This window comes from Syzygium oleosum, unplaced genomic scaffold (genome assembly GCF_021117445.2).
Source record: "Syzygium oleosum isolate NSW1041296 unplaced genomic scaffold, Sole_v2.1 Sole_v2.35, whole genome shotgun sequence".
Classification (NCBI taxonomy): Eukaryota; Viridiplantae; Streptophyta; class Magnoliopsida; order Myrtales; family Myrtaceae; genus Syzygium; species Syzygium oleosum.
The window spans coordinates 1,893,238-1,916,483 of record NW_026607519.1 but is presented as its reverse complement, the minus strand read 5'-3'; the positions used below and the strand labels follow the sequence as shown (position 1 = coordinate 1,916,483).

The 23,246-nt window shown below is 40.7% G+C and overlaps 3 protein-coding genes across 4 annotated transcripts; 1 reads left to right on the top strand and 2 right to left on the bottom strand.

Annotated features, from left to right (window-relative positions):
• Nucleotides 1-4,495: 4,495 nt before the first annotated feature.
• LOC115676888 (protein NETWORKED 2D) lies at nucleotides 4,496-8,596 on the top strand. Its single transcript, XM_030599915.2, has 2 exons — nucleotides 4,496-4,829; nucleotides 5,456-8,596. The coding sequence occupies exons 1-2, from the start codon at nucleotides 4,733-4,735 to the stop codon at nucleotides 8,260-8,262; spliced, it is 2,904 nt and encodes a 967-aa protein (XP_030455775.2). The 5' UTR covers nucleotides 4,496-4,732; the 3' UTR covers nucleotides 8,263-8,596.
• Nucleotides 8,597-9,047: 451 nt separating this feature from the next.
• On the bottom strand, nucleotides 9,048-11,702 carry LOC115676889 (nicotinamidase 1). Its single transcript, XM_030599916.2, has 5 exons — nucleotides 11,451-11,702; nucleotides 10,732-10,915; nucleotides 10,484-10,617; nucleotides 10,155-10,340; nucleotides 9,048-9,242 (listed from the first exon to the last, which is right to left on the bottom strand). The coding sequence occupies exons 1-5, from the start codon at nucleotides 11,589-11,591 to the stop codon at nucleotides 9,162-9,164; spliced, it is 726 nt and encodes a 241-aa protein (XP_030455776.1). The 5' UTR covers nucleotides 11,592-11,702; the 3' UTR covers nucleotides 9,048-9,161.
• Nucleotides 11,703-18,055: 6,353 nt separating this feature from the next.
• LOC115676965 (putative U-box domain-containing protein 50) lies at nucleotides 18,056-22,594 on the bottom strand. Of its 2 annotated transcripts, none has more exons than XM_056305190.1 (8): nucleotides 21,918-22,594; nucleotides 21,689-21,801; nucleotides 21,126-21,253; nucleotides 20,583-21,006; nucleotides 19,988-20,128; nucleotides 19,363-19,905; nucleotides 18,562-19,278; nucleotides 18,056-18,470 (listed from the first exon to the last, which is right to left on the bottom strand). In XM_056305190.1, the coding sequence occupies exons 1-8, from the start codon at nucleotides 22,078-22,080 to the stop codon at nucleotides 18,270-18,272; spliced, it is 2,430 nt and encodes an 809-aa protein (XP_056161165.1). In that variant the 5' UTR covers nucleotides 22,081-22,594; the 3' UTR covers nucleotides 18,056-18,269. The 2 variants fall into 2 exon arrangements, with proteins under 2 accessions (XP_056161165.1, XP_030455872.1); XM_030600012.2 differs by having other exon boundaries at nucleotides 21,126-21,259; nucleotides 21,918-22,592.
• Between the last annotated feature and the right edge of the window lie 652 nt (nucleotides 22,595-23,246).

Sequence of the window (23,246 nt, the reverse complement as noted above, 5' to 3'; positions counted from 1 at the left end):
TTGCATGCGTATGTCGCGATTCAGAAGGAAGATCGATGGAAGGCCTTGCACGACCAGTTCGAGCATCTTCCGCCCTTCAAACCGAAGCCCTTGCCTGTCTCTATGCCCTCAAACACTTTGCTGATCGGCCTCATTTAAAACTAATGCTGGAGTCTGACTGTTCAACGTTGATAAGCTATTTGAGAGATTCTTCCCTCTGTCCTTGGGATGTTGAGCCAATTATCACTGATTGTATTGGCCTCTTGGCTTTTTGAGAGTTTAGAATTGGTCATTCACCCGTGACTCAAATAGATTAACAGACCGGGTTGTAAAGGCGTCAAGGTGTAAGACCCTCCCCCGAAACTGGGTTTGTAACCCCCCTTCCCCTCTTTGGGAAATCCTGTGTTTTGATGCCCCTTACTCTTGTAGGTGGGCCCGGGTTTAATGAAATGATATCTCTATTTCGACCCAAAAAAAAAAAAAAACATGCTTTCAGGCTCGGAGGAGATTGCACCGACGATTCAACAAGGTGAAATCCGTGAGGATCTCTGGGGATTCTCCATAGGTGCTAATACAGTTTGCTAAAAGAAAGTCGATGCTTGAATGGGATGTCGGCTAGATATCTAGCTATGGCTCAAGAATTGCTCGATCGGGTTTGACAACATCGAATTAGAACATAAACCTAGAGGTATGAACGTGAATGCCAGTGACCTGGCTCAGTAGGCATCTGGGTTCAAGTCCTCATACACATTTCTTCAGGAATTAGGAAGCATTCCTCCTGCCATATAATCAGTTATAGGGCAAGTTGAAATCAGAAAAACTATCAGTCATGTGGATATCTCAACTTCTAAAACCGATTGGAGGATTGAAACCGTCGAATATCTCTCCGACCTTCATAGAGAGAGGCATTGCTAGACAAGTAAAGGTTGCGGCAATCAGGTATGTGCTCGATGATGGAGAATCGTATCGCAAAGCTACTAACGGGATTCTTTACAGATGTGTCGATCTTGACGAAGCAATTACGTCCATTTCTGAAGTCCATGAAGGTTTTTGGTGTGGTTTCCCACCAAGCTGGGTTGAAAATGCATTCGCTCATCCAAAGGCATGGCCTGCTTTGGCCAACGATGCTCCAAGATCGCATCCGATATGCAAAAGGATGATGGGAAGTCAAACCATGGCAATGCAGACGCTGGGCCAAGGACCTTACAGGGGAACTCGAACCTTCTTCCGATAAGCATCGCTCATTGGTTATTATAGTCACTCATTACTTCACAAAGTGGGCAAAATCCAAATCATTAAAGATAGTTGATCTATCTAACATGCTCGAATTCATCAAGCACATCGATTTGGGTTACATCAAACAATCATGGTAGTTTGGAATCCAATTCAGGATTTTCCTTTGGACACGAATAATTGACCCGTTTACCGAGCATGAGTCTCGCGAAATCTTCCGTCTTTGCCTTCAAATTGCATTCGAAAAAGACTTGTAAATCTTATCATGACCATCCTTAATTGGTTGTCGGCGAATTCCATTATCAAGTGTATCCACATCTTCTTGTACCAATTTCTCTTGACACATTACTAATTCCCTCTGAGTACATGACCAAGCCATTGTCTCTAATGTCATCAATATGCCAGAACTTGCACGAGAAATTTGGCTTGAACATAATCGATTCCCCTCTTTATTATACTCAAGCTAATGGTAAGGTTGAGACCACCGACAAAATCATGAAGTTGAACATGCCAAAAAGATGATCTCAAACCATCCTAGGGAATGGCATGAATTACTCCTAGAGAAATGCTTCTGGGGACATCAAGTCTCGATGCATTTCCCCATGTCAGAAACAATAATGGCAAGTATCTTAAGTTATACAAACCAATCGACGTGGGAAGCCGATAAAGAGATTCTAAAACTATTTCAAGCAATACAAGTGATCATTTTTAGGAAAAATTTTTCCAAATCATTTATTTTCGGCCAAACAAATATAACCTAAGGTTTCCATAACTCTTGGAAATGTTTCAGCAAGAAAAGTAAAGATTTTCTATTGATCTTGGCATCTTTTTACATACAAACAACACATACGTCACCGGTTACAAAGATGGTTTCAAGAAATTCCGGAGAGCTTTATCCAGTGCATCTTCCGATCTACTGTCGGCGCATTGTTTCAGTAGTCTGAATCTTACCAAGTCCTCGAGACTTCAAGGCATGTTGGAATCCATTTACCTTTGATTTGAAGCCAAATTCGACGCTTTAATCGGCCATCGATCATCGTCGATTAAACTTCAGTTACTAACCGAAACTGTCGAATTTCTGGCTACCACGACCTTGCAAAAATTACATGTAACATCACCGATGCGTCGCCATCCTAGGCGCGTATCTCTCCCCAATAGTGTTGATTCCACAGAAGTCATATATGGCATATCTCTCCCCAGTAATGTTGATTCTAAAGAAGGCATAAACGGCATAACATGCGAAAATGGTTTTGTACTTAAAGGATGCGTCCGTTTCGCGAAAAAAAGAATAATTTATGCTTCGTTCGTTTCGCGAAAAATGAGTGATTTAGAAAATATTTTTCAGAAAATGATCGTTTATATCGCTTACAGAAATAAACGAACGAAGAATATTTTCATCGTCTACGTTACTATCTGTAATACAAATATTTTTCATTAACTAATCGTTTTAAGCGATACATGATATCATTTTAAACTTATGTTTTCCAAACCACTCACTTTTCGCGAAACAAATGGAGCATCGGAAAACTTTTTTCGTAAAAAGATCGCCTATATTGTTTTCGAAAATGAATGAACCAATAATATGTAGATATGAACTGTTGCCGATAATAAAAATATTCTGCATTAACTGATTATTTCGAGCGATACAAGCGATCATTTTTAAAAAATATATATTTTTTAAATTATTCACCTTTTCGCCAAATGAAAAGGTCCGCTATTCCACCACCCGCGAAAAATGAAAAGGTCCGCTATTCCAATTCCATGCGAGATGATTGCGCCAAAGTCATAGGATGCTATTAAAAAAAAAAAAAAAAAAGGTCCGCTATTCCAATTCCATGCGAGATGATTGCGCCAAAGTCATAGGATGCTATTTAGCCTTCTTCTAGGCAGAAGAGGTCCGAGCCACATGAACGTAAAAAAAAGCATGTTAAAAAGTCATTCGGTCGGTGACAGGTATTTGCCTTTTCAAAAGGGCCAGCCCAAAAAAGTTATAATAACTAACCATTATTTCCCATTAGCCGAAAAGAGAATGATTATTTCCCATTAGGGCAAAAGGCCCGGTTGGTAATGGGGTCCAACCCAATAATTAATAACAGCTAAGTGGCTAGATCTAGCTCAAGAGATTGTTATGAGTTTATTTTAAATTTTATTGTACGGATGATGCCGATTCGGTCCTAAACTTTTCATATTTATCAATTTTCGATTCTAAACTTTTCATATGTGTCAATTTAGTTATAAATCTTCGCGCAAGATTCCAATTTAGTTCGGTCGACCAATTCTCGTTAGCGCGCCGCATAGGATGGCCGGCGATGATTGGATCATCACTACGTTAATGATTTCCGGCAAAAATTAACTGGAAGAACTATGTCGAAATATCGTGTACAGATTTATGACTAAATTGGCAAAGTTGAAAAGTTCATGATTTAATTGACGTCCGGAAAATAAGTTTATGATTAATTGGGTAATTTTCTCAAAGTTTGAATTATCACACTCGCCCATTCTTTTAAGTTCACCTTCAAAAGCATAGATCCGTGTCTGTAAAAATTTCTTGGTATGTTTAGCAGGCACGTACCATAAAGAAAATAAAGAACCGAGTCGATGAAGCGTTACTTTGCATTGATATGTTGTACAGTATACATAGAGATATCATCACCAATAATTATGGTAGAAATTAAAGATAAAAGATACAATTTGATTTACAATGAACTTGAATAAAAGACAAATCAATAAAAATCTCCAAATGATCAACTCGTGAATATTCTGCTTGATATGCTATCTTCATGCTGATATGTAAAAGATTCTGCATTGCAACCATTTTGATTTTTTTTGCTTTTTGATTTTGTTAATTCAATACCCAGGTCATGCCACACCCAACGATAATTAGTCGGGTGCTTAAAGGGGTTTCGGACATCCCGCTATTATCCAAAACATAAGCTTGAGTGATTAGATCCGTTCGATGCTAGATCGAATCGATTACATTTCAAGCAACAACAAGATTTACGTCTCAACTTTTCAAAATACCATGCTTTGAAAATCATAAATCTTTCGATCGCCATGTAATTTACAGGAGATGAGAAATTACCGTACGATCGATAAACCACGTAGATTAATATCTTTCCGAATAATTACTTATATGACTTCTAGGCCCACGTGATGAACGGTTCAGATCGATAACGCGGCAATTTTTCGACGGGCGACACCTTGACGCGCGCCGTGGCGGCGCCATTTGTCTACTAATGAAACATAGAGAAAGAAAGGGAAAAAAACCAAAAGGCAGGGGGGGTTGCAAAGATAGGCAGCGAAGTTTCCGCTCCTCCCATGATGTTATTGTTAGAAAGTGCCTCGGCACATTCCTTTGTTGCACGTTGCCTTGTCAATGTCTGCGTTGTTCTTCCTCCTGTCTCCTCTTTGAATCCTCTCTCTTTCCCTCACACCCCCTTTGAGGTTTACATTTGACTTGTGCTTGGTTTTTCCTATCTAGAGAGAGAGGGGGAGGGAGTGAGTGAGGGAGAGGGAAAAGATGATGTTGCAGAGAGCTGCAAGCAATGCATATTCATGGTGGTGGGCGAGTCACATCAGAACAAAGCAATCCAAATGGCTGGAGCAGAACCTTCAAGGTTAGATCTGCGATCTTTTCCTTTTTCCCGGGGTGGTTTCGGCACCTCGAGCGTCGCCGTCGACACGTTGCGACGACGACGAAGTCCTGTTTCATTTGGATCGGGATGTCGCCTGTTCGGTCGAACGATTCGGTTCTGCGATGCAATGTCAAACATGTCATCTGTTCTTGTGTTTCGGTGCCCGGTTCGTATGGAAAAATGAAGAATTTTCCATAATTGTCTGCTCTTGATGATAAGTTTCTACAGCATTGTGTGAATATAAAGCAAGTTAAGGCTCCAAAAGTATGCAGCATCTGCATAGTATCAATACCTGATCATGTTGATCATGTCAACCTGATGATTACCAGATCAATTACTTTATAAGCTTTGTTCTTTGATTTCCTTGGCATATTACCTCATGAGATCTGCCCTCTAGTGGTCGGGTGATCGGTCGAAATGATTTACCTCGCTTTCTTGATTCCAGTTCAAGATGATGTATTACATTTGAGCTAATGAGACATCTGAAATTTCGATACCCAGTTCCAATTTCGATATCACATCCACCAGGAATTTGTATGAATCCATGACTACTTTAAAGTAACCACAGTGCTTGAGAATTGATGCCCGGACTATGTGTGTAATGGCAGATATGGAGGAAAAAGTGCAGAATGTGCTTCAGCTCATCGAAGAAGATGGAGACTCCTTCGCCAAGAGGGCAGAGATGTACTACAAGAAAAGGCCAGAGCTCATAAACTTTGTCGGAGAATCCTACCAAGCCTATCGAGCGCTCGCCGAACGGTACGACCACATATCGACGGAGCTACAAAACGCCAACACCACAATCGCCTCAGTTTTCCCAGAGCAAGTCCCATTTGCCATGGACGAAGACGACGTAGATAGCCCGAAGAGGCCCGTCCTCGAAGTCTCAAAACAGAACATTCCGAAAGTCCCAAAAGCTCCCATCAAGGATTTGAAGAGCATTTTGGCATCTGGCGCGAAGAAGTTGCAAAACAAGAAGGCCAAGAAAGTGGCTGCTGCTCACAAAGTCCGTAAATCCGGTTTGAGCAAAGCGGAAGCGCTGGAAAAGATCGATAAAAATCAAAAGGACATTCTCGCTCTACAGACGGTGAAGGAGTTTGTGAAGAGCTCGTATGAGAGCAGGCTCGCGAAATACTGGGAAATCGAGAAGCAGATTGGGGCGATGCAAGAAGAGGTCTCCACCTTGCAAGACGAATTCGGCGAGGGGATGGTCATCGAAGATGACGTGGCGCGGAGCGTGATGGCCACGGCCGCTTTGAAGTCTTGTCAAGAAACCTTGTTCAACTTGCAGGAGAAGCAGAAAAAATTCTCCGAGGAAGCAAGAACAGAGCAAGAGAAGGTAAAGATTGCTCGGGAAAAGTTCAAGTCGTTGAAGAAAAAATTCCTTCCTAAAGAGGATAGCGAAGAAATTCCATCTATCGAGGCGGAGAGATTGAGCCAAGAAGCAGTAAGTGCACAAGGAGAAGAAGAGTTACGAACTCTGGAAGAAAAGATCGAGCAACATTTTCTGGCCGAATTCGGTACATCTCTGACTGTGAGCGAAATGGCAGAGAAGATCGATGAGCTTGTCAACAAGGTGATCATCTTGGAAACTGCAGTCTCATCTCAAACTGCCCTTATAGAAAGATTAAGAGCAGAAACCAATGGTCTTCAAACACAATTTGAATTGTTGGAAGACGATAAGGCGAACTCGATCAATGGCTCAGACGAGATGCAGAACAAGATGCGGGAAATGGAAGACAAGCTGCACGGAGCGGAGGATCTTAACAGAAGCCTCGAGGATCAATACAAAAATCTACGTACGCATTTCACCGAAGCAAGTTACAACTTAGAACACCTGTCCAACAATCTGGGAAGCGTGAGGCCAGATGAAGAGCAGGAAGTCGCTTCACTGCCTAAAAAAGCAGAAGCTTCAGCTGAAGCAGAGAAAGGAGATATTAACAGCAGGTTTGGGAAATTGCCAAAAGAAAATCCAGATGGGGACTGTCTTGTTACATTTGCATCATCGCAAGCAGATGAGGGGCTGCAATCTTCAAGTTCATCGCCAATTCAAGACGCATCTCTTGTCAATAGCGGGTCACTCGAGTCTAAACCATTGGGTTCCAGTGATAATCGTGACAAAGATGCAGAAACAACAACCCATATTAGAGAGGACGGGGTCGAACATGTTCAGAAATCTCATTCTAGTGCCTTGGAAAATAGTTCTCTCCTGCCCGAAGAAAATTTGGAAATTCTTCCAGTTAAGCCCAATGGTACACAGTCGGAAAATGAAGTCAAGCCACACATCGTACCACGGAAGATGCATGTTTCGTGGAAAGATGGAGTACAAGAAGAGACATTGGTGGAAGAAGAACCAAACTGGAAGGAATTGTTCCTTAAAGGGATGGAAAATAGAGAGCAGACTCTTCTGACGGAGTACACGGCAGTTCTTCGAAATTATAAGGAAGCCAAGAAGAAGCTCACCACCACAGAGAAGAAAACCCCGGATGGCCTCCTTGATACGAGCGTGCAGCTGCGGGACCTGAAGACCTCAAATGCCATGAAGGATGAAGAGATTTTGTCACTTCGTCAGAAACTAAATCTTCTGCAAACGGTTTTAGAGGGCAATGCTGAGTCAATTAAGGCTGAAACCCACATAACTAAAGAGCAAGAGACAGAAGATGATATTAAGTTGATTCTCGCCGATCAGCCTCAGTCGACTTCGGAGATCGAAGAAAAATTCAGGATGGATATCGATCAACTGCTGGAGGAGAACTTGGAATTCTGGCTCAGGTTCAGCACAGCATTACATCAGATCCAAAACTACGAAACCGCAGTCGAGGACCTCCAAGCTGAGACAACAAAACTCCTGGAAAAAGAAAAGAAGAAAGAAGGAAGCCGGTCAGGACCTCTGAGATCAGATGTAAAGCCAATATACAAGCATTTGAGAGAGATTCAAAACGAGCTCACCGTCTGGCTAGAAAAGTGCATGACACTAAAAGACGAGCAGCAATGCAGATTCTCGTCGCTGTGTCATATCCAAGAAGAGATCACCAAAGCACTAAAAGCGAGCGCGGAAGACGATGACTTCAAATTCACCAGCTACCAAGCTGCTAAGTTCCAAGGCGAGGTCCTAAACATGAAACAAGAGAATAACAAGGTTGCAGATGAACTGCAGGCCGGTTTGGACCACATATCCGGGCTTCAAGTGGAGGTCGAGAAGACTTTGGCAAACCTAAACGAGGGATTCGGAATTTCGGGATCAAGAAACAGTCAGCAAAGCAGCTACTTGAGACACTCTGTCAGCAAGACACGAGTCCCCCTGCGTTCATTCATTTTCGGTATCAAATCGAAGAAGCAAAGACCCTCACTCTTCACTGCCATGAGCCCTGCAATGCATAGGAAGTACAATGCCTTCAAAGCAGCATATCAGTAGCGCCAATTTTTTTTTCCCTGTTCCTTTTTGATTTATCTCGTTCGTTCTGCTGGATTACGGTGATCATTTTCCTGAGCATTTATTTTAGGCAGCTACACGTTCGTTTTTTTGTACCATGGTTCGGAAGTTGAACAAGCGTATCTTTTTTGTCATCTGTAAAATGACAGAAGCAGATCTCTCCTCTGGAAGAAACAGAGAAGCGACTGTTCGCTGTTAGACAAGAACTAATCACGCAAAAGAGTTTAGGATCAGTTTAACTGCTATCAGGTTAAGCATTTCCACTTTCAATAGTTCAAATTTCTGATCGAAGACCACATTTCCCTTTGGTCAGCTATGCGTATGATTTGCCAGGTTCAGTTGTGAATTGTCAGAAAAGATAACAACTTCGGTTGGCTTGGTTCTACAGCGGCTTCTTAGTAGAAAACCGAGATTGATTATGAACATAAATGCTCAAATGGTGATGCATATAGGAGATTTAAGCAAATTATATATACTTCGCTAAGAGATTCATTTTGCTTCTCGTCTTGTGACCAATTAAGTGTCCTAGACCACAATTCATTTTTGGCACACTCTCTGCAAGCCGCTGGCTATATAAATTACAGGCCTCCTATCCGAATTGCTTTTGACATTCAAAAACAGAAAGGCTCAGTTATTGAACCTCTATTTACACCTCGAGTTTATAGGAAATACACTGAAATTAAATGCAGAAAGGACAATCGGACAAGGACATCCACCTAAGTACAGATACTAGATAGGCATTCGAGCTAAAATTCACAGAAGCAACATTAATAGGCAATACCGCAGTTATCCACTTAGATATCATCAAATTGTATCAACATTGAAGTAATTATTACATATAAACAAATTCTCAATATTTACAGCTGCCAACAAGCAATGTTTCAAGCGCCAAACAACACCTCCGATGCTACCTTGGCTCCCCTTCCCTTGGCCATGTAAAGTCCAATGTGATGCATGAGATCCTGTAAAGAAAGATTTAGATATTAAGGATTGCGGGCATGATATCTTGTTTAAACTGATCATCCCAAAAATGAAAAAAACAGAGGACAGACGCAGGCATTCTAAATTAAAAGGCTGATATCTCGGCTTTGAGAACCTCTTTTCATGAATAAAATCTAAAACCTCTTTTCTGGTGAAGACAGTACCCTTTTGTCGTTTTGCAACAGTGAAGGGATATAACATTATAACTTGTATGACTTTGAAGGCCTTTGTCCTGTAGTTCAACTGGGATTTACAAATGACGAAACCAAGAGATAAAGTAGACCATGACTCTGTCGGAAATGTTCTGATGTGTCGCAATTTTACTATTTTCTTCAAGTTTCTCCTTGTATCTGAAAACTAACTTGAAAAAACTTGAAATTTCTCTTCACCTCCCGTTCCACTGAATTCAAGAAATGTCGCCAGAATTGGGCTAGCAAAACTGTACTGGAGAACCTTCTGACCCATTCTTTGCATCCCGAAATGCACTGCTCACTATAGTCGTTTCAACATTTTACATTTTTACAGATTGCTTGACCTTCCAGTTCTAAAATATCCCCCAGTTCCTGTTGCTCTAACTACTCTGTCTCTTAATTGACCAGGAGGGGCAACATTCAAAATCAATTCTACAGTCTTGCAAGCTGATGATCATTCATGCTCGGAGATCCCAAAGAATTGAACCTACCGGTAATTGTCCTTACTTCAGTATATGTCATGATCACAATACGATTAATTGAAGATCAGAAAACGATGTTCAGGGAATAAAATTTGCGCAGTATTGGTTGCTCATGCGGATGATCGACTGAAACCGTACGAATGAATGATCAATGAGTCCTCCCACGGACTCGCGCAGTTCAACAGGAATGTCGAAAGTTGATGTGGAAGATTGAAAGTACCTGTGGATGGGCAGTAACGTCCTTAGCCATTTTGGCAACATCAACGGGAATGTCGAAAGTTGCACAGGCACGTGAGTACACAATCACACCCTCTAGAGGGGCAAGAAGACCGCGATTTCTTGCTGACAAGGCGGAGCACACGAAATCGAGAACGCAAATATCTGTGCAGATCCCCACCACAAGTATCTACAAACACAAGAGACAAGTAAATCTTTTGATCCAGAACAAACCGAATAGGAACAAAAGACAAATATTAATCCACAAAGAATATTCTAAACAGAAAGCCCAGACAATTCTTTTGCCCGTCATCTTAAAGAATAGATACTTGCCACTTGGATTTGATTGCTTTTGATCCAGTCTACAAATACATTAGAACCATCTTTCTCCATTGAACCGAGAAAGCCATCGATACAGTCTTTAGCCCTTAGGGTAGCATTCGGTTCATTCTCTAACCACTCCAGGGCTGTGTATCATAAGAAAGACACATAAGCCAACTCCAACTCTACGAGGCAATAGTACTATATATCGCTTGCTCAGAAAATTGCTGCAAAATTAAAGAAATTGTGTGGCAAACTACCTGGTACCAGCTTTGCTTCATCCGTTCCGACTATACAATGCGGAGGATAAGGGTGCTCAGGAACATCTGGGTGATGAGAATCTAGGAAAGCGAAAACAGGCCAATTCCTCCCACAGAAGACTCGAGCAAGTCTCACCGACTCATCGACCATATCCTGGATTTGCTTATCGGGCTGCCTAGGTGCCTAGTAAGAAAGGCGGACACAATATCAATTTTATGAGATCCTCCATGAACTCGTATCGGTAGCAATGAACCATCATTTGAATATTTTGCAATTCGATAGTTGCCTGACCATATATTTTTTATTTTTTTTATGTTTGCCCAAGCTTCACAACAGACTTATTTGCAGTCTTTACTTCCAACTTTCAAACAATCTCAGCTATAAATTATTACAAATTCAAAAACAAATCTTTAGAATTTAACATATTGTGGACCAACCCAATAGAGAAGTAACCATCATGCTTCATCAATTCATGAAAACAAAACCAAGAGACAAAGAACATAAACATGGAATGCCTACTCTATCATCCTGAACTGGATTCAAGAAATACTCAACCGAGATACAGAAAGATAAGTTAATAATAAAAATCTATCTGCCCCATGTCTGAGCACCCAGAAACAATAGGAACACGTCCATATCGAGCGTGTGGATCGCTGACCATCAAAGGAATGACGTCGAAAACTAAGCGGAAGAAAGAAGAGATGGACCGGAGCATTACCAGATTCCCAGCACCGACCGTGCAGAACCCATTCACGACATCGACAAGAACGAGACCGGTCTTGACGTCCCCGGACAGAACCACGGAGCCTTGCTCCACGGGGAGATGCTCCTTCAACAGATCGAGCGGCGACGACACCATATCTCTTCTTCCCTCGCAAATCAAGATCGACCCCAGAAAACCAAAACAGGGGCAGAGTTGACTATTCAGAAGGCACGGTGCGAATTCAGTTCGAACAGAGCATGAATTTCATTGGGTCCTCTCGCTTTCGTCGTCTTTCCGCAAACCCAGAATCTCTGATTGGTTGCTTTCGCAATTCTTTGCACGAGGCCGGGGAAACAGCAGAGCATCCTTGGCCTTTTGCAGGTGCAATTTGGGTCGGTCCAAGTCACGAAAGGCCGTGGGAAGAGAGATTGAGAGAGATCGAGCGAAGAAACATGTGACCGGGAGGGCCCTTCGGACACGACGCTTTTTCAAGATTAGGTTACTACTTTATATTAAAGCGGCAGCTCCGACTTTGACTTATTAAATTGTATTATTATCATACCCGACCAAAAGGGTTATATTATAGGATTAATAGCACGGAAAATTCGAAACTGATACATATATGATAAATTTGCCTCAAACTAATTTTTTGACCATAAAAAATATTAAATTGATATATCTGTGACAAATTTACCCCAAACTAATTTTTTGACCATCAAAAATCCCAAACCAGTATATTTTTAACAAATTTACCCTTTGTTAAATTGAATTAATATCATGAAAAATAAAAAAAAATTGGTAAATCTGTGATAAACAGAGAGGTAAAACCCTAAATTTGTCACGTGTCATCTAACTTAACAATTTGAAGGTAAAATTTAACGGAAACTAGCGAGGGTAAATTTGTCACGGGTGTACCGGGTTTGAGTTTTTTATGGTCAAAAATTAGTTTGGGATAAATTTGTCACAGGTATATCAGTTTGGAGTTTTTTGTGATATTAACCTGGTGTATATTTTTTCAAATAACTTCTTAGATACTTTAATTAAATTTATAGTTACTTTTTTTATTAGTAGCTTGTCTTTACTTGATTTCCCCTTCAATTCATATGGACCATCGTAAATCGATGAAATCTTGAAGAAGTCGATAGAACATACCCATTTTTCTCCCACTCGAAATAAAACATCCATATATTAACCTTCAAATCGAAACAGCTAAGGATATGAACAAGCATCTCACATTGACAAATGAAAAATTAAATCATAATTTCACATTGCACTCATCTGCTCACTACTGATGTATGTATAGATTCACCTTTTTTGAGCGCGCGTAATAACATTCAATTTGAGTTAGAGTCAGCGGGTGCTCATATAGTATTGGCCCAGACCAACTATCACCATCCTTCTTTTCCTCTGTTTGGGCGAGAATCTTCTATCCAATGTGATACTTTCCGTGGTATCTCGATTAATCTCAATCATTAATTTATAGTAACGAGATTTGTTTCAACAGTTGACATTTGTCAAGATATCAATGGAGCATCATGCATGGTTAAAAAAATTTATCGATTCTGAATTTTTTTTTTCTATTTAGTATATCGTGGTCGTGCACGTCTATTAGTTGGCTACCCACTAATCTCAATTTAGATTTGACTGCTTCAAAACTTGAGCATAACATACAATAACATAGTAATATAATTCTGTAGCAGTTGGAGGTGACTACAAGTACATGGTAGGACTTGGTCTTTCATTAGGAATGCTCATTTTATATCTTCTGGTGAGAGAAATTACACTTGTAACATGTAAATTTAACGTTAAAAATGTGTTTTATTGACTCTAACTTGTTCTTTGTTCTTTTCTGATTTTGCAGTGTTACACATTATGATTTTTTTCAGAAGAATGAACATTGACAATCTTCATAATATAAAAAAATATTGACACTTAGATTTGCATAAGAATAATCTTTTAAAATTTAAATAAATCGTTGTTAACTTTAAAAACCAGAGTAAATTTTAGCCGGATGCCCCTGGATTTTTCTTTCATAAAATGAACTGCTCTTTGTCGTTTCCTCTCTCTCTCTCTCTCTCTCTCTCTCTCTCTTTTTGAATAAATTACGTTAAAGCATTATTTTATGGTTTACCAAAAAAGAAGAGATTGTTTCATGGGCAGACCACAACTTGCTAGCACGTGCACCCATCTTAATGAAATGGATTTAGGTGTGGTATTCTTCTATGACACAAAATGACATGAAATTAGCGGATTTTGGTTAAGAATGATCGTGTTCGAGTCAATTTCGCGTCAATTTGTGAGACACGATTGATTATCGTGTTGACTCGCCTGACATGAAATTGACCCTTATAACATGCTTAGGTGAGTTAGTGCCAACACACATATATGTGACTCGTTTAGACATTAATAGTTAGAAAACAATTCTTTGCATGTCATTCACCATTAAGATTTTCAATTGGTGGTACTTCATCGGCTATCAACATGTGGTTTCATTCTATTCGAGTGTATTTTATTGATGAATTCTCCTTATTTGTAAATAGATTTTGTGAATATTGAGGATACTTTATGTCAAGTTCATTTGGCGGGTTGTCTCATTTCATGCTAGGTCGTGTAATTGTGTTGATCCATCAACCTGTCATTAAATTGTGTTCATGGGTCTTATCATGTTAACTCATTAATTTTAATTTTCAATTCGTGTTCATGTCACCTATGTCAACATGATTAATCATGTCGTGTTTGAGCTAACCTATTATGTACAAAACCCTTATGCCGACACAACACGAGCACAACCCCCGTGCCATCGCTAGATGGATTTGCTACGGAAAAGCAGGAGAAATTAGGGGTGTGCTCCAACTCCGGCCCAAGCCCAAAAACAACTAGAATCGGCCTAGTTGGTCCAGTTCATGGCAGAATCGGTCCAGTTCTCGATTTCAAAATCCTAACAAGCCATTCCAGGGTTGAACCGGTCTAGAACTGATCTTATGCAATGTGTCCTCTTTTTGGCTAAATAAAGAACTTCATCACTTTGCAAACTTAACGGTCGGACTAAGTCCACTGCATATCCATAACGACCAAGCCCATCTAGTGTTGTTCCACCAACCTAGTACTGACTTAGCTTACTGCTGCTTCGGCGGGAGTTTATCAGATTCATTCTCCAGTCTGCGCACAAAGTAGAGATAGATGCTTACCTCTCATCTCCACGGATCGAACTCGTATGGATCTCCATAGTCGTCTTCATCCATGTGTCCGGAGATGAAGGATGCCATGACCGACCACCCTCGTCGGATCCAGTGACCTGCATGAACACCGCGGAGGCTTTAACAACTGCAGAGAGAATGCTTATCGACTCTGTCGATGATCTTTCCCTTCTATACAGCCGTGGAGCAATACTTAATCAGATTCACCTCTGGTTTCCACATCTTTCAGTGCTTTTCTCCGGACCCCGTCAACGATATCTGCCAATATCGGGGTTTCGCTGATCGCCTGGGACGAGATAAGAAGGCGTTTTGAGCTGAACGCTTCTCCAGTTAGTTTCCTCAAGGATGAAATGGCTTTCTGGTAGTTAAAATCGATATTTTTTAACGGGTGTTACAGTGATGACACATACTAGATAGATTGGAGCGAATCCCAAGCACATATACCTTACCCGGCTTACAAGACGTCCAAAGAGAAGAAGAGGGTGCCGGCTTCTTCTTGAAGGAAAGAAAGGAAAACGCCAAGCGAGGGGCCTTTGTCGACCAATTTGGACGCACCCAATCTGGCCATTTTGACGAATTGGAGGACTTTGTTGTCCAAGGGAAAGGTTAATAGGACTAATTGCAAGTGTGGCTCAAGTTGAGGATCACACGTCTAGTTACCCCTAAACACGTAGACAATAGATGTTTGCGTTTTTGAATACTTATTAATCCTTAGAGGTGAGCACCAGGTCGGTTCAACCTGAGTATTGGAACAAATTGACGTAAACCGACGGGTTCAGGGCTGGTTTTGGGGTGAACCAGTTAGGTTCCCGCAAACCTAGAATTGCCCTAGGACCGATTCGGCTTTTGATTCCAAGGCCGGAACCGCTGATTCTTGGGTTAAAAAACAATCTAGTTCCCGGATTAAACCAATTTTGAAGCCTCTTCAAAAAAGAAAATACATTGAACCTGGTCTTCAACATAAAAAAAATAACAACATAAGTAGTTAACCAACATATGTTCACATCCAAAATGGTGCAACTTTTATATATATAATATAAGAACTTGGGTTTTGTTACCCAAAACATAAAATAGACCGATCAATACGGTTCTCGATTTCAAAAGGGGTCCTAGGGTCAGTTCTCGGTTCTAGATCAGGAATTAACTCACCCCAAAATTGATCACCCGTACTAATTCTTATACTTAATTCCTCGGTTTTTGCCGTTGTCTGATCCAAATATATATGCCTCTTGCTCATGCTCCTAACTTAGACACTGATTTGTCCAGAGAATCATATCCTGTGTACACAATTTTAAACCATCCACAGCTCCACGTCTAAACCACAGCTAGATACTTAACTAGAATGAGTTTAGAAGGGCATGCTTTTATTGTTAATTTAAATCATCTCTGCTATTGTGGGGCGATTCCGGTGTTCAATGAGGCAAAATCCAAAACACTGCACCATGATGATGAATTGACAAAAGCGTTGGTAACTATCGCATCCTGTTTCTTACAAAAAGTTTGATTGAGAACTTGCTTAGCATGTCACGCGTTAGTAACTTACTAATGTGTTTGGAAAAGTACTCGTGCCATTTGATTCCTTCAAATTATCAACTACTTCACAAATTTACCTATATTTACTTTCCTAGATTAATGTTCATATCAAATTACCAACATTAGTTGAGCCACCACATTAGTAATTACTAATGTGTTAAAACTTATCAAATAAAAGATAGTAACTTCGTATAAGAGTTTCTAGCTTCATTGTTGGTTGATTATTGAAAAAGTGGGTGAAAACCAAACAATCAAATAAATGTTGATAAATTATTCATATAAAGTTAATAATTATATTGAAAAGTTGGTAACTTAAGCTTTGCCAGCAAATGTTGCTAAATGAGCACAATTGTTGGTAATTTTTTAAAAGACTTGATAATTTCTTATAAGAGTAGGTAATTTTAACACATTGGCAACCTCCCAAATAATTTTTGGTAAACTATTCGGATGGTTGGTACTTTTGAAACAATCAAATAAATGTTTGTGAGTATAAATTTTGGTAAATAATTGAAAAATTGAATAGGTGGTAGTTTCGAAACAATCAAATAATGTTGGTAACTCACCTATGTATTTTATCTACGACTTACTTCTTTTTCATGTCTTTTGCCTTCGATGTAATTATCGTATTACTTGCTAGATTAAATTTAAGATTACTCTCTCATATTATATAAAAAGATATTCTATGATTTATAATAAAAGTAGTAGTAATCATAAATATATTACCAATTGGGTTTTTTCGAAACAGAGTATGAATTCTTCATTTTATTGGTCCAATTAATCCAACCATAAATTATTCTATAGACTATTCTAATCGACAATATGAATTTGAATACCCTCCAATTCAAAAACGGATATAATTTCACTTCACGCTCCAATTTTTTTATATAAGAGTTGGTAATTTTATATAAGATTTGATAACTTAAGAACCGCAAAGAAATGTTGTTTATTGATGGAATGGTAAGTAATTCTTTTAAATATTGGTAATTTCATATTAAAGTTGATTACTTTAGCTCCACAAATAATTATGAATAAATTATTGGAAGAGTTGGTATTATGAAACCATCAAAATTAAACTTGGTAATTGGAGTTAAATAAAATTTAGTGTTTTAATATAAGATTTTGTGTCCTTAACACCTTGGCAAGTTGAACAAAAAAATATTGGTAAATTATTGGCACGGTTGTTAATATTAAAACAATCAAATAATAGTTGGTAATTTCCCAGATAAGAGTTGGTAATTTTATACATAAATTTGGTAACTTAAACTTCGCAAATAAATGTTGGTGAATCATTGGAATATTTGGCAATTTTGAAAAGAGTTGATAATTTCTTATGGAAGTTGGTAACTTTAAACCCGTTGATAAACTCCAAATAAATGTTGGTAAAATTATTGAAACAGTAAGTTTTCTGAGATAATCAAATAAACGTCAATAATTGGACTCAAGCAAGAGTTGATAATTTCGTATAAGAGTTTGTAGCCTTATAAGTTTGTAAGCTGTGTAAATAATTGTTAATAATTAGACTATTGGTAATTTGGAAACAATAAATGTCGATGACTAACTCAAATGAGAGTTGGTAATATGATAAAAGAGTTGACAACTTAAGCTCTGCAAATAAATGTTGTTAAATTATTGGAATAATCAGTAATTTTCAAGAGTGTTCGTAATTTCACCAAGTGGTTGGTAATTTATTGGAATAATGGGTAATTACTCAACAGGGTATCTCTTATCCGATGTGTGACTGGTAGATCACAAAAATGCTGCATCTATTCATTAAGTTACGAAGGAAATCGCTTTCTATGATTCAATACAAAATTATTAACCCCCGCGTGTCTCCCGATGAGCATTTCGTAGTTTAACTTATGCATTGTGAGAATATGAATAGCGACTCGGTTGTGTGTTGAATATGCCCTACTTATTTTTACTCTTTGCTTCACTGAAAGGCGGCCCGTGTAGAATGCCTGATCCGCTTATCTAATGCCTCGTTTATTGGGACGACTCGGGGAAACAAGCTTGGTATGGCAAGCATCTATACTTTCTTATCAGAAAAATTTTGAATCTAGCCTCTTGAGGTGTATGACGATGTGCTTTCGGTAACTATTTCGATTTACAAAGGATCAACCGCGGATAGTTTACTTTGCCACTCTTGAATGAACGTCCGGAGGGCGTGATTCGGCGTGAGGAAGTGGTGCTTGAGCTTCAAGTTGGTCATGGGGGAAGTGTCATGCCCTGTCCACAGCCACTCCTCTATGGCCTCTAGTTCATATGAAAAGCCATCTGCTGCTACATGAGGGTTCTTCATTATCTCCTGCACAAACAGCAAAAAATTGTGCATTCATGTGACCTTCTACGAACTAATTAGAGATACGGCACCTAGAGTGTGTAATCGAACATCATACCTGAAATATGGGGCAGATGAACATGTTGGGGATGCCCCTCGAGTCGTCCCGGTCGGCTCCCCGACCGATAGCCACCTCATTCCTTCCTCTCGCCGCAATCCCGTCCGCTCTTCTTCTTAGATCTTTGAGCTCGTCTATGATCGTTCCGATGTCAAAACCTGCAGCAGGTTCTGGATCAACAGACAAGCACATCAGGGCTATCCCGGCGAGCTCTTCCGCCAGATCCAACGGCCACCGTCCGGCCATCTGATCCAATACTTCGATGAGGCCCATGCGGTCCATTGTCATTGCCTGTTCGAGTAGCCCGGACCAGTTCCTTCCTGTCAAAAGTTGCACCAGTATAGCACCGAAAGCTCGGATATCCACGTGCACATCCTTATAGTCGTGGCTTTCGGCCCCATCGAGCCCGAAATTGCTGATTTTCGCTACGAGATTGCGGTCGAGGAGGATGTTAGACGGGGTTAGGCGTCCGTGAATCATTGGCGTGGGTTTGGCCGAGTGGAGGAAACCCAAGCCCGATGCCACATCGTGGGCAACGCGGATGCGGTCGTGCCACCGGAGGGGCTGGTTACGTCTTCTGGACTTTTTGTGAGGGGAATACAGAAGATCCCTCAAGCTCCCGGAATGCATATACTCGAAGGCTATGCATTTCAGCTCCGAACAAAAGCAGATGATCGCGACAATATTCGGGTGTCTAACTTGACTGAGAAATCTCACCTACATACAGAAAGGCCAATTTCAGCTATAACCAGAGATGTCGTTGAGAGTTCTTTTGAAAGACATAGTAAGCATTTCATTTACCTTCTTTTGGAAATTGTCTTGAGATAATCCATTTGAAGAGCTGAGAATTTTAACCGCGACCGTCGTCGCATGATTTATCCGTCCTCTATACACATTCGTCCAGTCTCCTCCAGACTTCAATCTGAGACGCTCGGAGAAATTGTCGGTCGCCAGCCTGATCTCGTCTTCTGCATACTCTCGAAACCCGCAGCTAACTTCGTTCAACCTGTTAACCATTTCGATCGTGTCTTTTTCCCTACAAAACTCGATCCGGCGTTGGAGGACATCTCTCTGTCGCCTAAATTCCTCAATCTCCCTCACCATTTCCGCTCTTGTTATGACCGCTTTCTCTAGGCGGGCCTCGGCATGCACTTTTGCGAGGTTTGAAATTTGGAGTTTGTTCGAGAGTTCGCTCTGAAGTTGCAGGAGAGACTTTAGCTTGCTCCTGCTCTCTTCGGTGTCCCTCCTCACTTCATAGAGCTTATCCTTCTCGGCCTCCAAATCTTTCCGAATTGCCACTCGGTTCTTGAATTCTTCTTTAGCACGGGCTTCGATGTCTTCTATCTAGAGAGGATTGATAACACTCAGAAAATGGAATTCTCAAAGCAATAGATAGTTGTAGAACAACGAATCGACGCAATCTTACTCGCTCATTGCACAAAGAGATGGCCCATTCGGCTTTCGAATGTCTTTCTATGTTCTCCTGAGATTCTTTCCTCTTCAATTGGATTGTCTGGTGTGCTTCCTCTATTTTCCTCTTGAGAGCTTCAACCTTTTCTGCAGGGCTCTGGTCGATTACCAACAATACAGGGTTAACACGTAAACCATCATCAAGATCATTTCCCCAAATTGCGGGAATGCAAGAAAGAAAAATTTTGACTAAATCTACTAGTTTTGAGTCTTCGACACTATGAAAAGGTCTTATATTTGAGTAACTGTGAGTACTTCGTTTCAAGAACTAATAAACTATAGAACAAATCAGTGAGCTCTTCTCAGATGTCACATTTTTTCAAACTTTTAGGAAGATAAAAATAAGAAAAGGAGTTAAGAACTTGAATGCTTACTTGCTATGACAGCTAAGTCAAAGTGGAATTGTTAGAACAGAAACATCACATTCTACCTGCTCCTAACTAAAAGAAAGACAATAGAGACAGTCTGTGACATCAGACTATTATCTAATTATTTCCGAATTCACCAAGAAGGGAACAGAACAAATTGAGGGGAAAAATTCAATAGCTCACCATACTAGTATCAGCATCCTCCGGTGCATCTGGCTCTACCGGGCTAGCCATTCCACAGTCCTCGAAACTATCATCTTCTTCACAGGAAATCTGCAGATCCTGGAAGTAATCTTCGATTTCGTCCACATAGCGTTCCCACTGACTCTGCAAATCGGGGGAGCCCAAGTTTGCCAACGACGGGGGCGCGGGACTAGAATGTCTTCCCGGCGAAATGTTGTCACTGAACATCTTTACAAACCAACCTTTGAAGCTAGACTTCTCTTTTAACTTAGCGACCATCACGCCCTCGTCATCCTCCATGATTCCGTCTTCACCCTCCCATCTTTGATGCACCAGTTTTCCAGCACATATCAAGTACAATTGGCAAAAGTCAGGCTTTTGCCTATGGACATAGAATGACCCACTGATTGCACCTTTCGATTTCCTACACCCAATATGTATCAATCAGAAAAAATGATGACATGCCGACTGATTTCAAAAGAATTATAACGCTAAAAGCGTAAGACTAAGAAGGTTGGGTTGTAAGGCAAGGCTATGGCATACCATGATGAAGAGGAGGATTTCATGAATGTGAGACCCATCACCAACTTGGTTATATGCAATCCAGATATCAAATCCACAATGAGCTTGTGAATGGGTTCATCATATTTCTCTACTTTTACTGCTTCAGCCTTCACCTGTGAGCAGTAATAGCAAGCTTCAATATAAACCAGGACCAGAAGCCAATCAAAGGCAATGCAAATAAAAAGAGAACAACATAATTTGCCAGAGTTGTTTTGGTACTTCACTCCTCGAAACCATTTCGCGGCTTCCCTATCCATTTAAACCGTCTAAGTATTAAAATTCACCAACTTGATCAATCCGGAGTCAACTCCCCAAGACAATACTAATCTCAAAGCTTCAAATGTCTCTCTAAGTGTATCTCTCGCTAAAAACCAGAGCTCAATCTTGATTTTCACTGACAAATGTGTTTCCGACATATATATATAACTTGATCAAGTGATTACAATTCATCCTCTGACCAAAGACAAGGTTTAAGACAAGTTGATTTATAGCAAAAGAACTTAATCTACTCACTGACAGAGCTTGAAGGGAAAATTGTCTACCTTGCCGCAGAAAGCTATGCACTTGGAGAGGAGATTGTCAATCTTTTCCTGCTCATTCTTTTTGAGAATTTCCAGCACCTCCTCACTAACAGAACTTGCAGGAAGCTTTCCAACTGAAAATCCACCGAAAAACAAAAAAGAAGAATTCTGACCCCACGAAGCACAATTATCTCAAACGAGTAAAAAACAAAAGGCAAACTGCAAATGCTTCAACAATTGTGAAACTTACATGGACCATGTACGAATTCCTTGGATATGTTTCTTGATACATGAAGGATGACTATGTGAATTGGCTGAGAAGACCACTTCTTCAGAGCCCACTCCAAAGTCTTGAAGTTATCTTGCAGATCATTCCCCACGGTGACATACACTTTCTCTGCTTCAGCATCCATCTTTCTTTTCCCAAAGCTCTCGGTGATCACCTAAGTTTCGAACACCGGACAAAAGAAAGATCAAGACTCCGTCAATCTTGGGTTATATCGATAACCCAAGCTGGGTATTGCAAGAAGTGATTGCATGGCTACTCAGGTGGGAAAACTAGAGCAGAGCACAGGATGGGCCTTCCGTGTGGAAAAATGAATAGGTAAAGCGAAACGGAAAGGTGATGTGGGTAGTCGATTTTTTCAAAGCTAGAGGTGGAGAATTTCCAAAGCCAATACTTTGCGGATATTCTTTTGTCAATAATATTTTAGTGTACAGAGCGGGACGGCGAAAAGGGCCAGGCAACTGTGGACTTTCTTGATTGAAACGCTGAAATCGGGACCAAGAACAGCTTTGGTCGATGGCTTGGTCTTTGGTTTTCCGAGTGATGTGGACGTCCAAGGTTTCGAATTTTCTGAGCAATTCTCCTGCGAGCCCCTTCCACAGCAGCACGGGGGCGACAAACCGATGGAGGAAGATCCAAAGTAAGTGGAGTCCGCAGATGAACCGACCTCCTCCGACACGGCTCCATGTGCGCGTGAGACACGCATTGAGGATTTTCTTGGAAGTCACCATGTTTTGTTGTCCGATACGAGTGTCCACAACCGTTGCAGGAAACTGATGTTCATACAGAACAAACGTTGTCGGAAACTGATACGAGTTATCCGGGAGGTCCGAGGTTGATTTCTTTAGGCAACAGGCGGAAGGCGATCCAGCCAGGTTCTCCTGGAGAGGACTATTTCCAAGTTAGGTAGGTCAAGAACGTTCACTGAGATTCGTCATTTGTCAAACTGTGCCTCACACTAACTTTCCGGTTCAGAAAAATTGCATCAACCCTCACCCCACCAAACCCTAATGTCACCCTTAGTTCTCTCCCTCCAAATGCCTTATGGCAAGATCCTATCCGCATCCTTAAGATTCGCGGGTGTTGCCTCGTCGACCCTCGATGACTACACAAAGAAAACTTCCCCTAGACCTAACCCCGCGCACATGCACATAAATTTTCTATCCAAAGGTGAGTGATGTCGGGTGGCGGCAACATGGTTAGAGGTCGAGGTCGCCGCCGGCAGAAGCAATTTTTGGGTGGTGACCAAGACTGCCGATGGTGGTAGCAACGAAAGTGGAGGAGGTGAGGGTA

Bases quoted from the DNA above. Each gene is read 5' to 3' on its own strand.
- LOC115676889 (XM_030599916.2), bottom strand. From the start codon at position 11,591: ATGGTGTCGTCGCCGCTCGATCTGTTGAAGGAGCATCTCCCCGTGGAG. The intron at 10,916-11,450 runs GTAATGCTCCGG...CTTTCTTACTAG, and splicing joins CGGTCGGTGCTGGGAATCTG to GCACCTAGGCAGCCCGATAA. The intron at 9,243-10,154 runs GTACTTTCAATC...CTTTCTTTACAG, and splicing joins ACGTTACTGCCCATCCACAG to GATCTCATGCATCACATTGG.
- LOC115676888 (XM_030599915.2), top strand. From the start codon at position 4,733: ATGATGTTGCAGAGAGCTGCAAGCAATGCATATTCATGGTGGTGGGCG. The intron at 4,830-5,455 runs GTTAGATCTGCG...GTGTAATGGCAG, and splicing joins GCTGGAGCAGAACCTTCAAG to ATATGGAGGAAAAAGTGCAG.
- LOC115676965 (XM_030600012.2), bottom strand. From the start codon at position 22,080: ATGGATGCTGAAGCAGAGAAAGTGTATGTCACCGTGGGGAATGATCTG. The intron at 21,260-21,688 runs GTAGACAATTTT...TACTGCTCACAG, and splicing joins GCATAGCTTTCTGCGGCAAG to GTGAAGGCTGAAGCAGTAAA. The intron at 18,471-18,561 runs GTATGATGTTCG...CTGTTTGTGCAG, and splicing joins TCATCTGCCCCATATTTCAG to GAGATAATGAAGAACCCTCA.